The sequence below is a fragment of the Ptychodera flava genome, chromosome 11 (assembly GCF_041260155.1).
Source record: "Ptychodera flava strain L36383 chromosome 11, AS_Pfla_20210202, whole genome shotgun sequence".
NCBI classification, from domain to species: Eukaryota; Metazoa; Hemichordata; class Enteropneusta; family Ptychoderidae; genus Ptychodera; species Ptychodera flava.
The window spans coordinates 268,001-283,317 of record NC_091938.1 but is presented as its reverse complement, the minus strand read 5'-3'; the positions used below and the strand labels follow the sequence as shown (position 1 = coordinate 283,317).

General features: G+C 37.7%; 1 protein-coding gene across 3 annotated transcripts in view; it reads left to right on the top strand.

Annotated features, from left to right (window-relative positions):
- Positions 1 to 419: 419 nt before the first annotated feature.
- Positions 420 to 15,317, top strand: part of LOC139143198 (DNA repair protein RAD51 homolog 2-like) — a 122,018-nt gene continuing 107,120 nt past the window's right edge. For 2 of the 3 annotated variants that reach the window (XM_070713331.1, XM_070713332.1), the window contains exons 1-5: positions 420 to 516; positions 1,204 to 1,384; positions 5,874 to 5,987; positions 6,743 to 6,844; positions 7,694 to 7,830. In XM_070713331.1, coding sequence (XP_070569432.1) covers positions 1,301 to 1,384; positions 5,874 to 5,987; positions 6,743 to 6,844; positions 7,694 to 7,830 — 437 coding nt within the window. In that variant the 5' untranslated portion in view covers positions 420 to 516; positions 1,204 to 1,300. The remainder of the gene's footprint in view (positions 517 to 1,203; positions 1,385 to 5,873; positions 5,988 to 6,742; positions 6,845 to 7,693; positions 7,831 to 15,317) is intronic. The other variant, XM_070713333.1, reaches the window with a different exon arrangement.

Genomic DNA, 15,317 nt, shown 5'->3' with positions numbered 1-15,317 from the left:
AAGTCATTTCACATTTTCACGTCAGCTAATGTATAATTTGCATATCTAATGAGCTTTCACAGCTTGGCATATATGGCTTGAAGGACTTGGCCAACGGTAATTACACTTGCTATATAAAATGGTGATACAATGAGTCGATGACAGCAGTCAAAGAACTTTAATATTTTTATTTCAGCTAACTACATATTTGTATACTTCATGACCTTTTAGAATTAATCGGCGGTGATTATTGTTCATTATGTTGATCATAATAATTTCAATGAAGTTGCAAACATGTGGCAAAGGTTCAAATTTACACATAACCGGTATTTAATGAAACACGTGAGCATTTTCAGTTCATATCTAGTTTTGAAAAGCCAAAGCCAGTAGCACCACCCATATCCCCCCCCCTTATGAAAACGCCCTCAACGGTGTACTACTGAAATGAAATATGGCAAAGCCTCTACAAAACACTTCCGGTTTTATTTACACGTATACGGACGTTGTGGCGTTAGCTTCACAGAACAGGAGAGATAGGTAAATCAATGTATATACTGTGATTGTAAGGAGCACATTTCTTTAATGGAATTTTACCTGTGACGACTTTGTCAAAGCTGAGTTTGTGGTCGCGCACCAACATTTCTAAGTCCCTTTGTAAATTGTATTGCACGTAGACTTGATGTGATCCGACGAAGTGGCGGCAATATTTAAAATCACGGGCTCTTGACTCAGTCATAGACCCACGCTCTTTGTTTGCTTCGGCAAAGTCACTTGTGTGTACTGTAGTGGTAACGTACGCGGCGGAAGGCCCTTGTAGCCCAGGAAAAACGTGTTTCCTTCTGGATTACATAGTTACAGAAACGTTCCGCCACGTTTGTACCAGAAGCACGGTCCCTCTACAAACAAGCGACTGATACCTCCAATGATGCATGGAGGTAGTAGAGACTACTACCTCCATGAATGATGCAATGATGGAAAATTACCTCCGTGCTCCAATCTATTAAACTGTGGATGCATACCTATGGTGTTTTCAGACGGGATTCCATCCTTTTACTAGCTGATTTTGACTTGTACGATTTTCAAGTCAAATCAGTCCGCAGGAATTCCGTCTAAAAACGCCACAGCTATGGTACACTGCAACCTCCAATCCTCAATGTTAAAAATGTAGAAAAAAAGTAGTAAGCTTCAGTTTATAAATTTGATGTGTTTCGTTATTTAATACAGTAGAAAACTAGAGGAATGAGGAGCATCATTATTTGATGTCACATTTGTACATGTTGCTGCCACTGCCAGATGTTCTACCCTGATGTAAAGAAGGAGTATGGCAAATAAGCGAGTAAAGCGACTCAAACTTGATGCAGCAATAGTCAAACGACTTGAAAACAAAAATATCATCACATGTAAGGTAAGATTATCAGCAATTCAATGAAATGGGCCATCAACCCTGGTTCAGTAATACTGAATTCTAAAACTACAGTAATTTTGGTGAGTTGAGAACCCGCTGCCCCGAGCAGTTCAGACTTCCTCAGTCAGCCTTTTTTTCTCATCATTATTTTCAAGGTAGGCGAATCTCTATACCGCCTTACAGGGATGAATTAAGGCTTAAAGTGTTAGTCCCGCCACATTTTGAGCCTTTTTTTGTTTGACTTGAGGCCTATACTCTATAGTTCTGGTTGTCAATGAAATTGGTATTACTAAAACAAATATTTACACACAAACTGAAGCTTATTTGAGCGGTTTTTAGACGGTTGTATTGTGTTATTTTGACGAAAACACGGGAAAAATTGCACGTTTTGACTTCAATCATGGCGACATTTTCCGGAAATTGCCGAGCCCGCCCTGTTTTGGCGAAAGTAGCTGTGACGTCACCAATAGAACGCGCGATGGGGACATAGTGCATTGACTATGGTAATAGTGATAATTTCATGAGGGCAAGCAGTGCAACTGAGAATGTCATCGTCACAGAATATATGACGAAGCTGTTCAGAATTTACAGGCCTGCAGATTTTAATATGCAGGACCTTAACCTAAACGAGAACAAGAGCGGAACTCTTGTTGACCGTCTATGACGAGCCCCTGACGAGCCCACCACAGTCCAACACACTTGTGCACTACCATACACACAACCGCAAGCTAACAAAATATGAACGAAGTCTGGAGCTGCCATCCCACCTCATTATTACTTATCAACATAAATTGCCTTGTTCAAAATCTGTATACAAAAATTTGAATGACACCATGACGTTTGTAGATAAATGTAGTAGAGATCAAGTTGAAAATTGTCCACCGTTTAACACACATCTTTCTGATCCACAGCTGAAAGTGGAACCAGCTGAGGGTCACGTTAGCATAAAAATCAAAGTAGTATTCTCGCCGCAAAATCTTCATCAGTTTGGCGTTATAAAACCTCACATGACAGTGATCTCCCCAGGATTTTCTGATAGAGTGGCGGCTAATTTGCATAACAATAAATGCAACTGTTATGGTAATGATTTCTATTGTTTACCAAAAATTATAGAGTGGCGGCTACCACTCTATAATAGCTCTGGGGAGAACACTGCATGAAGTTTGGCACTTTCAAAAACATGTGACCGTAAAGACATGTCTAGCCAAAATCTCGGGAAGAGATAAATTAAAATTACATGTAACATGATATAAATATCGGGGACACTGGCACCCGAGGCCGGGCGGCTCAGGTGGTCATTTCTGTGACGGAGTGATCAGCTACGCTTCCGCAGGTTTTTTTTCTTGATTAAGTGTCAGCGATATAAAGCACAGTCTTCATTGTTTCATGACTGCGAAATTCTCAAAGAAGCTAAAATATTTTAGGGGAGACTTAGTCGGACAGAAGGGAACAGATGACGACAACGCGACTGCTTCGTCAGCAGTATGAAACTTCTTCGCTACACGTTGTGTCACTGTTACTGGCAGCGCCATGCTGTATTATACACAGTTAACCTATCGTTCAGTCTCGCAAAGAGTCAGTCAATCACTTCGTAAACTTTTTAGGAATAAGTTAGATATCTCCCAACGTTACTAATTATAGAGTCACACATACATGAGATGTAGTACTTGTATTTTTTTTATTTACAATCAATGTCGTAAAGCAGCTGAATCGGTGTTCAATCTTGGTGGATGTAAACACGGTCATACTTCTCCGGCCCCGCATCCCCTCGACATGTATATGTTTGGGTAACCTGTTGCAGTCTTGCTGCTGTTCTCGCTCTTGTCCACAGTTGATGATGATAAACGCGAACGCTTTCTGGTGACAATGGCCATACTGGTACGGCATTGCGATCACATAATCGATGAAGTCGCTCCAGAAATTAAATTCTATCTTACTGTACATCTGGCTTCCGAACCGTGTGTATTTGACGCGAAGTCACAAGGCCAAGGCACGGCATGCGAGGCACTCGAAAATGTGCACCGCAGAAAACACTTGTCTGAATGCCTCTTTTCCGACCCTTTCTTGTAATATTGGCAAATACGGCATCCTAAATAAAGTGCATGTTAAACTGGCAACGGCTGCGGTTACTTCAGCCACCATAAGGGTAACTAATTCTCACCATGTTGAAGCCACAGCGGTAAGCATTCGCTATGGCCGTGGTGAACACGCTCACTCGTACGTTCAATTAGTTACGTCATTTCCGGTGGCAATGCCCGCGAATTCCGAAACGACCCGAATGGCAGCCAACTTCAAAATCGCACAACATATTGCATTTTTATAATATTTAACCGCGTGGTTTCCTTGGGATGATGCATTTATTTGATAAAGTAGGGATGGCGAAATCATATAGCATGGCTCATTTTAAGCAAAATTAACTTTGAATTTATGCGGGACATACACTTTAAAGCCAATGAAACGGCAGTTTCCCCTGTTTTTGTATGCATTGACATAAGTTTGTAGGTGGTATGTGCAACGGTATTTTGACTTAAATGTTTGCCAGCCTAGTAAAATCAATTTATAGATAATGCGCTTCAGATCGATGACATATCTTATTGGCAGGTTGTACTGTAGTGCTACTGAGGTAGTGGATCCTGTTCATATTTCAAATAGGGGTAGCAGGCCATAAATAACTATATGTTGCTCATGACACAATGCATATGGCAGCCCTGTCTTACTGTCTCTGTCAGGAGAAGTGTGAAATATTTTATTTATATGTGTACAAACAGTAAGTTTATTTATAACATTTCAACTTTACATGTAATGACTCAGTATGTTTGCCATGTAAGAGGCCATCTAGAGTACTGTAGTGTTATCTAGTCTCCTTGGCAGAGAAAACATATATTGATAAAATTGAACGTGTACAGCAGAAAATTTTTAAGTTCTTGTGTTTTAAATCCAATGTGCAATTATAGAAGTTCTGATCAAATTCTCTGTGTAATATACCTCAACTCCCATCTCCTAAGGAAAGACGCAAGTTTTAGATCCCTGTTTTATTTTAAAATTGCCACTGTTCAAATGGAGTGGTCCAATCTTCTTTAGAAGTTACATTTTAATGTGCAGAGCAATCAGTTACAACACCATGTTATTTTGTATGCCCTTGATAGTAGAATAAACTTGAGAGAGTACCTATTATTTACGATAATTTGGTCTGTTTTGTAGATATCATATCTACAAAACAGACCAAAGTACTAATTTTGTGTACTTCAATTTTAAATTTCGTCATGTTCTAACAAGTTTCTCTAAGCTTTTCGAAATTGTACCTCTTGCCCCGCAGGTTGTCTGAATTGTTGCGTATATGTTGTTGTTTTTGTTGTGTTATTGTTTCAATTTTTATGGTTGATTTTTACGGTGCCTGTAAATGAGCCTCTTGCCTGTTAGTCTACAGAAATAAAAAAATAAATGAATAAATAAGTAAATATTTAAATGAATGAATAACTAGTAAAGATCAGGCATTCTTCTGAAATGTGAAAAAAGTCTACTTGTCAGACTTTTAGGAAGTGCCGTTTCACACTTTTTCCATATATTATCCAGCAAACATGCACTAAATGACTGTTGAAAATCAACATGCTGCGTCCAGGGGCCACTAGGCGTGATTCTTATGTTTGTGTGTAAGGCCATTTCGTTGGCACTTCGAAGGCTGATGACAAGAAGCTGAAGATGTCAACACCCTTTGATTCCCATCTCTCAGCTCATTTTTATTGCACAAATTAAAAACCCTTATCCTGCCAAGTTCATATTTTGCCATCAGATCAAGTTGGTTAAAACCAGTGAAGCATGACATGTCCTATATATTGTGCATTTGAACAAAAAATCAAAGATTTGCGGGCACCTAAAAACATAGACACTGTAAATAAGGTGTTTACAGCGACTGAAGCTGCCGGAAGAGACAAAGCCAAAAGGGTGAAAATACATACGGTTTTGGCTCACCACTGCTTTTTTCTGACTTGGCAGATGGGAAAGTGACACTATCTGGCAGGAAAAGGGTTAAACCCATTAAACTTCACATTAGAATCCAAACATAAACATTTAGAGGTTTTTATCTACTATAGTTGCCAAAGTATGATAATACAAATCTGGCATCCAGAGACAACTTTAGGTGTCAAGAAACTCTGTACAATTTGCCACACTACTTTGCAATGATTCTTACACAGTCTCCAAATATCCCTGCCCACAGATAAAGAGTTGGGTGAAGGTCTTTCACTGAACTTTTTCATCCTCTTCAAAATAAGCAAAGCATATTTTCCTCCTCTTAAATTCTATGAATATGATTTCACAATTTCAGTACACAGATTCTACAAAGTGTTTCTAGAGAAATGCCATCACCATTTGAATAGTCATGTTGACTTTGATCTATAGAATAAATGAAATCATAAATTTCATTTGGCAATTTATTTTCTTTAAGTTTAAAAATAAATGTATATACTTTTCCCTGCTCCAATTGCCATAGGATATTCTGACAAAGTCTTCATTGGAGCTGATGAAAATTACTGGTGTCAGCTGTAAAAAGATCAATGCAGTTATATCACTTGCAGGCAGAAGTTGCTGTCCACAAGCACAGAGTGTAAGTAGACCAAGCACAGAGTGTATTAAGTAGACCTAGCACAGAAAGTAGACCAAGCACAGAGTGTAAGTAGACCAAGCACAGAGTGTAAGTAGACTAAGCACAGAAAGTAGACCAAGCACTGTGTAAATAGACCAAGCAAAGAGTGTAAGTAGACCAAGCATTGAGTGTAAAAAGACCAAGCATAGAGTGTAAGTAGACCAAGCACAGTGTAAGTAGACTAAGCACAGAGTGTAAGTAGACCAAGCACAGAGTGTAAGTAGACCAAGCACAGTGTAAGTAGACTAAGCACAGAGTGTAAGTAGACCAAGCACAGAGTGTAAGTAGACCAAGCACAGAGTGTAAGTAGACCAAGCACAGAGTGTAAGTAGACCAAGCACAGAGTGTAAGTAGACCAAGCACAGAGTGTAAGTAGACCAAGCACAGTGTAAGTAGACCAAGCACAGAGTGTAAGTAGACCAAGCACAGAGTGTAAGTAGACCAAGCACAGAGTGCAACACTTTCATATCCATTAATCAGGACAATCAGCCTAGTGTATGTACATTGTGTTATCATTCAACATTTTAACAATTCATGAATCCTTTAATAATCTTTTGTTAAATGTCATACACTTATCATAACAAATACTACAAAAAAGAAAAATTTGAAAAAAATCATTAACATTGAAATAGAAGGTTTAGACAATATTCATAAGTTTGACAAACCTGGTTTCTTTTATTTATTTTTTTGGTCTGTAATTTTGATGTTTGATGTAGGCTTCTGAACTCTCAAAGAAGGGAGCATCATTTTTTGCTACATCATTCCAACAGTTAGACAGAGTACTTCATGGAGGTCTGCCAATGTCAAGTCTGACAGAGGTAGGTTGAAATGTCTTTGTGTCTTTCATAAATCTTGGATATACATATATGGTGTTCATATAGTATGACTGGTTCTATATCAGGTCACTACCTAAACAGAGGTCAATGTGTTACAATTCATGCAAAAACTGTTAATAGGTCCAAGGTTGCCAGTTTCACCATTTATAACAATGTGTAAGGGCCAAACCATGGTCCCTCCACGTGGAGGGACCTTGGCCAAACCATGCTGGCAAAAGGGTGAAAAAGCATAACATTCTTGTATCCAGACTATAGTCTATGTTGATATCGTTTACATGTAAAAAAGTTAATGTAAATGGGAACTTTCATGTCAAGATGTCGCACAGAGAAACCAGTCATGGTGGTCATTACAGAATGGTCACCTCTTCATATTGATCACTTTCAGACAGTTCTTTGAGATTTAACATCTTCTAGACCCTCTATAAAATAGTGACCTCTGTTATATGGTCAGTGGCCACCTATGCTTAGAATTGGTAGAAGTACTTTTGTGTAGTGGTAAACATTTCTGACTTTTCTGTCAAAAAATATTGATACTGAAAGCAAAAGATGAGTTTGACTGATTTCAAACCTTTTATGTGAATTTTGTCTGAGAAATGACATCTGATTTTAGTAGACTTATGATATCTAGGTTTTGCAAAACACTGGTCTCATCTGACATCCATAATCCAGTGCATCACCTAACCAAGCAGTAATGCCACACCCACTCCTGTAGAGAAGAAAAGATCACCTCTTCATGGTCACTTTTTCACTGTCCCTTAGGTGACCTCTATAGATAGGTTATGATGTGCATAATCTATGAGATGTGACACTATGTTCATTTAATTCCCATAGATTGCAGGTCCACCTGGTTGTGGTAAAACACAAACATCTATTTTACTGTGTGTAATGGCTGCTTTACCAATAAGTCTTGGGGGACTTGATTCGTCAGTGATTTACATTGATACAGAGTCAGCATTCTCCGCCCAGAGGTATTCCATATTTATATCTTATATTATTTAAACTCATCACAATGTCAATAAGTCATCTCATTCAGTTTAGCCCTTTGAGAGCTGTAATTTTTTCCCACCAAAATTTTAGTGCAACATTTTACCAATTTTTATGAATTTTCTGTAATTCTTTTGATAATTTTGACAAAATGGGCATCACATACCATTGGCTAAAGTTTTTTATCAAAATTTGGGCAGAAATCTGGAAAAAATTGACTGGGATATATTTTATAAAGGCAACAAAAATGACTTTGGCGCTCAAAGGGTTAAATCTAAAAGTCTTCAAAGTATTTCAGTCTAATTAAGGTAGTGACTCAGTTTCGTTGACACATATTTTCAATCAAAAGTTTCACATAGAAAACAGGGTCTCACACCCAACATGTGGTACATTTTCTAATAGGTCTATATTTGAAGAAGGTAAAATTTTGTTTAGTTGTCAAACATGCATTGGTATGTTTGTTTAAGTCAAAACATGTGATTTTGAATTTTTTCACTTAAAAGAGTATAAGTAAGAATTGGCAGCACCCCTAAGTGATCTGTTAACGGCACTAGACAGCTGGATATACAGGGGGAAAAACCTTGTTTTGGATTTTTGAAATTCGCTTTTGTTTCTGCACAGTGAGTCTTCGAAGTGTGAACTGTCGGATTTTCACATAAATTATCGGCTTTTGTTCACGTTTGTCAAGTTATCGTCACTTCAGGGGGGTTTATCAAAAATCTAAGACACGGTTTTTCAGGTCTATTCATGAAGTGTTAGCATGCGAAGAATCGGGGAAATCCGCCCACGCGTCGCCGACTTACACTCATTTGAAGGTGCGCATACATAGCAAAAATCGGAACTGAGAAAATCGACGATTTGTGTAAACGTCCCATTTTTCACACAAAATCGCCGAAAAAAGTCGGATTTTTGTGCGTTTCAAAAAAAAAATATTCGATCTTGGTCTAGGTTAAATATTGGGCATCAGGTTAGAGAATTTCTGTCAAGTCCTAAACATTAGTTCGCCTAAAAATGATGAAAATTGTGCGTAGAAACGTGAGGCTGGTCAGCGTAAGCGGTGGGTACTATTTACACAATAAACACTAGAAAGATAATTCAGGGCATAATCTGTTTGTCAATACGTATCTAGCTTATAATTATATTAACTGTACACTGTTTGGTAACGGTTAGAGTCTGGTTACAAGACGAGAAAAGTTTTAAAAAATCATACAGCCGGAATGGTTTACAGGTCTGCGTTCTGCCGACGACGCGCGCTCACTCTCTCGCAAGCGCTCGACTTCCGGTCTCACAGCCCGTAATTTATGCACGTACCAAGTGTGAAATGGTTGCCCAGTTCATTTTAGTGCCGATTTTTGTGCCTATAGTACAAGACGTCACTTGCTTGCTTGCTTGCTTTCGGAGATGAGACGACCAACTCTCGATGCTCTAAAAAATTCTGTAGTTGAGAAGTTCAAGGAATGCGGGAAAGTCGCACTTGTTTTTGTGGTTTTCACATGTGATCTGCTGCAGTCCTTTTGCTCACCATAAAAAATGACCGGGTTTTCGTGCGCTATTTCGCTTTCCACTGTGACATGTACTATTATGGCCTCGGGTATGAAACCAAAATCAACTTCAGTTACACGTAAAAGCGATTCTTCATGACTTAAAATAAACGACTGAGGCGATACTCGACAGATTCACTCATTGTAAAATTGAAACGGCGAGATATCGCGACACCCAGCAACACTCTCTTGACCACAGATAGAAATTGACAGGCAACGATCGTGAAGCGACGTTTCGCGTACGTTGCTGTGCTCTAGACCGACATAACAGTGTCGGATTGACAAATTGGACAAACCATGCTTCCTACATCCATGGACAAACTAAGTCCAAGACAGTCCAAGATCTGGGCTGCTGTTTAATATAGAACCATATTTTCCAGTGAAGATTAAATAGATTCTCTTTGGACGGCAGTGTAATCTATAGCCCGGCGTACGATGCTATGTGTTCCACTACAGCTAATCGCCTCGCTCACCACAACCCTGCAAAGACCCGTAAGTAGGGTCGGTGACTTCAAATCCATTTTGGGACTTGACGTAAAAAGCCAAATTACTGTCGAAATTCAGCGTTCTTGGGCCCAAGTCGTATCCCTGCCTACCTCAGCTACTCGATCGCTTCCAAAAATGCCAGTCTTTTATTCACTTTTCGTAAATAACCGTCGATGTCGGCAACTCTCTCGCTAGCCCTGTGTACGATGCTGTGTGTTAGCTGTAGCGGCCAACACACAACATCGCGTCCATCAGCTTTCCATTTTGCTTCTTCGGCCCCCGGCCCGTTTGCGTTTTCTACACTGTCAGTCATCAGCCATGTTGGATAGCGTCTCTTATGAAGACGTGCGCGCATGCGCAACATGGTGCGTAAAAATTTACATAATCTCCTCAAGGTATAACGATAACGCTGACAGTAATCCGGACCGTTAAAACAAAAAGAAATAATAACTCGCGCAGTGGTTAGAAGGCCGTGTTTTCACTAAAATTTAAGACATTTTCCAGTACAATGTTACCTCACAGTTTTCTCTAATAAAAAGATCATATTTCAGGGGTTCAGAATATGAAATAATCACAAAATCGCTAAAATTTACAAAGGAACCCGAGTCACTACCTTAAGTTATTCTATGGTTTTGCATACCTTCTTGAAAAACATCAATACCAAAATTTCTGTTCTTCATACATTCTTTACACACAAGTTTTCAGAAAGAGTAATGGTGATGACAATATCCATGTCTTTTACATAATGCAAGATTTTAGGCCAATAAATATTCTCCATTGATAATGAAATACTGAAAGAATGCATAAGTGAGTATTCAGTTATTTAGGAAATTTAGCATGGCATGATATCTTTGTCGCAATTTTTTATCAACTCTGTGTAACTGTTTGAGTAAAGTTAGTGAACTTTTAGACTTTACTGAAGATAAGGTCAACAAAGCAAGTTTACAGAAGCAATGTCCATCTTGGTGCAGAACCAAAATACTGGGCTTTAAAAATACAATGATTTGTGAACAAAGGACATACAACTGTAATTTTACTAAACATGAACTAGAATTGGTTAATTGTGATTCTTTTAGTCCCCACGGACAAAGTCCATGGGGACTTATAAATTTTGTCGTGTTGATGTGTGCATCAGTGTGTCCATATTTCTGTGAATGCAAATTTCTCAGAGATGCCTTGGGCAATTTCTGTGAAACTTGGCACTTCCTGTGCCATACATATTTGTTTTGTCATTCGATCCAAAATGACCGTGTGACAGCCATTTTGTTTCCTGTTTTTAATGTCTGCAGCTATTGCTCAGACAGGTGTTGACCAGTGTCTTTCAAACTTGGCACAAAGACAACAACGCACTGTAACTTACATTTGGACATAAATTAATTTGGCAATATGATCCAATATATCTCTGCCACATCCATGTTTGTTTTTCATAATGATGTTGCTGTAAATAAAAAATGAGCTACAATATGTCAAGTCTTGTACTTTGTACCAGGCAAAATATGGTTAGTAAATGCATGTTCGTTTGTTTGTTGTTGTATTGGAAAAAAAAATTGACTGCAAGAATGAATGTCAGCTCTGAAAGTTTGCTGTGAAATTACTCCGAATCTGATTCTGAAATTTTGGACTTTCACCCTAACAGTCCAAAATACTCCGAGTTAAAATATATTTACACAGTTTTGTGAAGTGCAGTTTTTTAGTTTTTATGATTGTTATTGAATAAAAGTGAACTACAGGGATGTTTGCCTCCTTTCATGCAGAGATATTTCTGGTAATATGACAATGAAATTTGTTGAATCTAACTATGAATCTGAACCCAATTTCAATAAAGCCGTAACATTGACAGATATAATTAACAGTCCGGTATTTCCTCTGTGCCCTGTTCTTTCAAGTCAAGTCACGTTTTACTCTTGTGCTTGTAAAACTGAGCTTCATACATTGCTAAGTCAACAATTTGGAAAAACTTGCAATACCTACAGGCTACAGACATATTCCGTGTGAATAACTGTTACATCTATCCACCCATATCAATCTTTATCACAAACCAAAAGTCTGACTTCATATAACCACATTGCAACCATTGATCACACACCAAACTATTTCTTAATTCTAGCTAACTAATTCAATTCAGACATCAACGTCACATACACATTGATACAATGTTCTCTCCACAATTTTCTGGATATCTGTTGATCAATATCACTTCACCATCATTTGCATCAATGGTTTCTAAATTTATTAGCCAAGTGGGGACTATGTCATTTGCAATGACTTGTTCAACAGAAATTTGTAACTGCTCTATGTTATGAGTTTTTCATATGTTGAGACTAGATTGAAAATGGAGAGTGTGGTCTGTTTGTTGAAATGCATGGTTCCACAGAGCCACTGTAAATTGCATTTCAAAACAACTATTGTGTATATAGAGTTTATCGATGGTGTCTATTTTGTTGCTAAATATTTATTGTAAAAACTTCAGTATCTTTGAAATTGGAGCCATTCCTGTAATGAGTGATATGATACTGGTGTGGTAGAAGAGTTATCAGAAGATAAACAGCGGTCTGCCTGAGTCATTTCAATATTATTTTGAGAGAAATCCATGTGGTGGTTTGAATCTGCTGACTGAATATTTTTACATTTCAAAAGGCGCCCTCAACCAATATGTGTTGTCAGGAGCACAACATTCATTCAGTGCATTGTCAGGGAACACCTACTGTGGGGACATAAGCTGTAACCTTTGATCATGTGATGGTTATTTTTGTTCAAGAAAACAAATGAATTCTAGTCTGGACTTCACAGTAACTGATACAATAGTTATACACATACCGGTATACAGGAAGTTTCACGAATTGAAACATGGCATTTTGGGGCAGGACAAAAAACGTTGTTTTACAGACAAAACAAAACCATTGATGGAATTAAAGGTGATGTACTGACCATTAGGTTTATGTATGGGCTTGGCGAAAGAAAAGGCAAAAATTAAAATGCAGGGCAACCTAGTCTGTCAAATTGGCAAACCTCTTGCCCTATCCAATAAATTAATTGCCTGTTTTCCTTGTGCTGAGAAGAGCATTGACACATGTATTTGCACTATCCACTGCCTTTCATGCAGACATCTCAGACATGCTAAGGTACGGGTCAATATCTTTCAAAATTGTCTCAAGGATAATACACTGTGCCGTACATGTGCACATCGATTTGGTTTTTGATCCTATCAAATGTAGCTGCCATGTGGCCATTTTGTTTCATTTGTCTTTCTATTCATGCGTAATCTCAGACATTCTACAGGGGATTTCTTTCAAACTTAGCACAAGGATAAAGCACCATGACATACATTCGTGCATACCATTATGCATGTAGGTTTTGTTTATCAATACAATCCCATAAGCCCCATGGTGACCTTTTTTTTCTTGTGATGTATTTGTGATAATAGTGATTTCATATACAAATCTGAATCAGCGGTGACACAGATCAATTTGTCTGCGTGGTTGCTTGACATCTACGTAAGTTGCTGATGCACAGATATTGCCTCTGAGTAAAGTCACTAACAGGTAAGTACAATTAATATTGTTCACAGTTTGTGTGCAAAACTACGCTTAGCAAATTGTCTCCACACTCCACATATAATAATACTGAAAACATGTGTAGTTGTGTTTTATGCTGATATAAGAATATGTATTGGCGTTAGTAAATGATTTGTATGAAATGTAGAGGGCGCCCTGCTAAGCCATTTCAGGCAGGGTAATAAATTATATGACCATAGAGATACATGTATAATCTGAGCTGGTGCTCAGTGTTTCAGTTCATTTATAGTTTTTCTCTAATGCATGTTCTTTTCCATTTTTTACAGGTATATATTGTTTGCTTTTAGAACTACTGGCAACTCAACTGGTTGGACACACATACAAACACATCAATAAAACACAGACACATCACTGCACAGTTATTAGTGGGTCTTGGCAAGTGCACTAACACACAGCCACTGTCATGACATGACCAAAACTGGAAACAACAGGCATATCAAAAAAAGGGACCCAGAAAAGGCAAAATGTGGGAATAAAAAACAACATGTGTACTGAATATGCAGATCAAGCAGACTGATTACCACACTATGGCCACACAGATTGATTGATCAACTCAGTTGTAATGATACATACTTTACTCATACTGTGTATAAGAATTTTGCATGATATTTCAAATCAATTCTAATTCTGTACAGTGCACAACATTTCAGTATTGAACAGTTGGGTTATATGTTTTCCAATTAAAAATACAAACCTTGAAGGCATAATATTCTACCAATGATATACAAGTACACAATAAACTCTAATTAAACCATCTTTCTTGTAATCATTACAATTGAAGCAGATATCCCTTGCAGTTTTGATAATTTTGACTGATTGCAGTGTGAGAAACACTCAAATAATGGCAATTGTAGATAAACTTCTGAGAATAATTTGTATGATAATAAAACATGGTGGTTAGTATCTGCAAACCAGAATAATGAATGCCATCTTCTATTCAACAGTATTGACTAGCTATTGGTTTTTTCCATAGCGTATATTTCAATAATTTTCAAAAAAGCCAGGTTAACATACTTTTCTCTATGCTGGATCACTCTAGTTTGTACATGTAAGCAATTTATGAAGAAGCTTCTCATATTAGTGGTGAGATTAAATCAAATCCAGACCCTGTCACTCCAAACGTGGTACTTCCATGTTCAAAAATAAAGTTATTAATTTAAATGTACACCAGGGTAGCCCAAAGTATTTAACATCTGTAAGTGGCACCAAAACAACCAACCAACAACTTTGCCACCTTGACATAATACTACCACACTCTTACTGTCATATTTAACAAATTTTAGTGAAATTTCATAAATGGAGTTTGAGCGATGAGCAATGAAAGTGTCTCAAATTGTAGAAATGCAAGGCAAAATCCAACAACTATAGATAACACTGTTGATTTTTTCAATACTAAAATTTCTAAAAAACCTGACATGACACTGGAATTGTTAAGTAATGTGACTGCCATGATATCGTCTTAAAGGTATACTGTCACCTGATCCAATTTTGCCACAGTTATCATGGAAAGAGAAAATCTAACCAATCACAGATTTTAAGTGGGTGGCCGCTTTTTAAAAACAGCGCCCTCACATGGGCATTTTGAATACCAAGTAACACCCCTTTGACCATATATGGGCATATTTAAATTACAGGTGACTGTATACCTTTAATTGTAGGAAAATGTTGTCAGTTATGAATATTTATAAACATGCCATCAATATATACAAATACAACATACCATACTCGATCCAAAGATAAAAATGTTCTCCCTCCCTCAAAATGCAGAACCAGTTTGGAGCAAACTTCTATTAAATTTACTGGTACCCTGGTGTGGAACAATATTCCAGAAGATGTCAAAAATATTTCTTTTAGATATAGATTTAAACA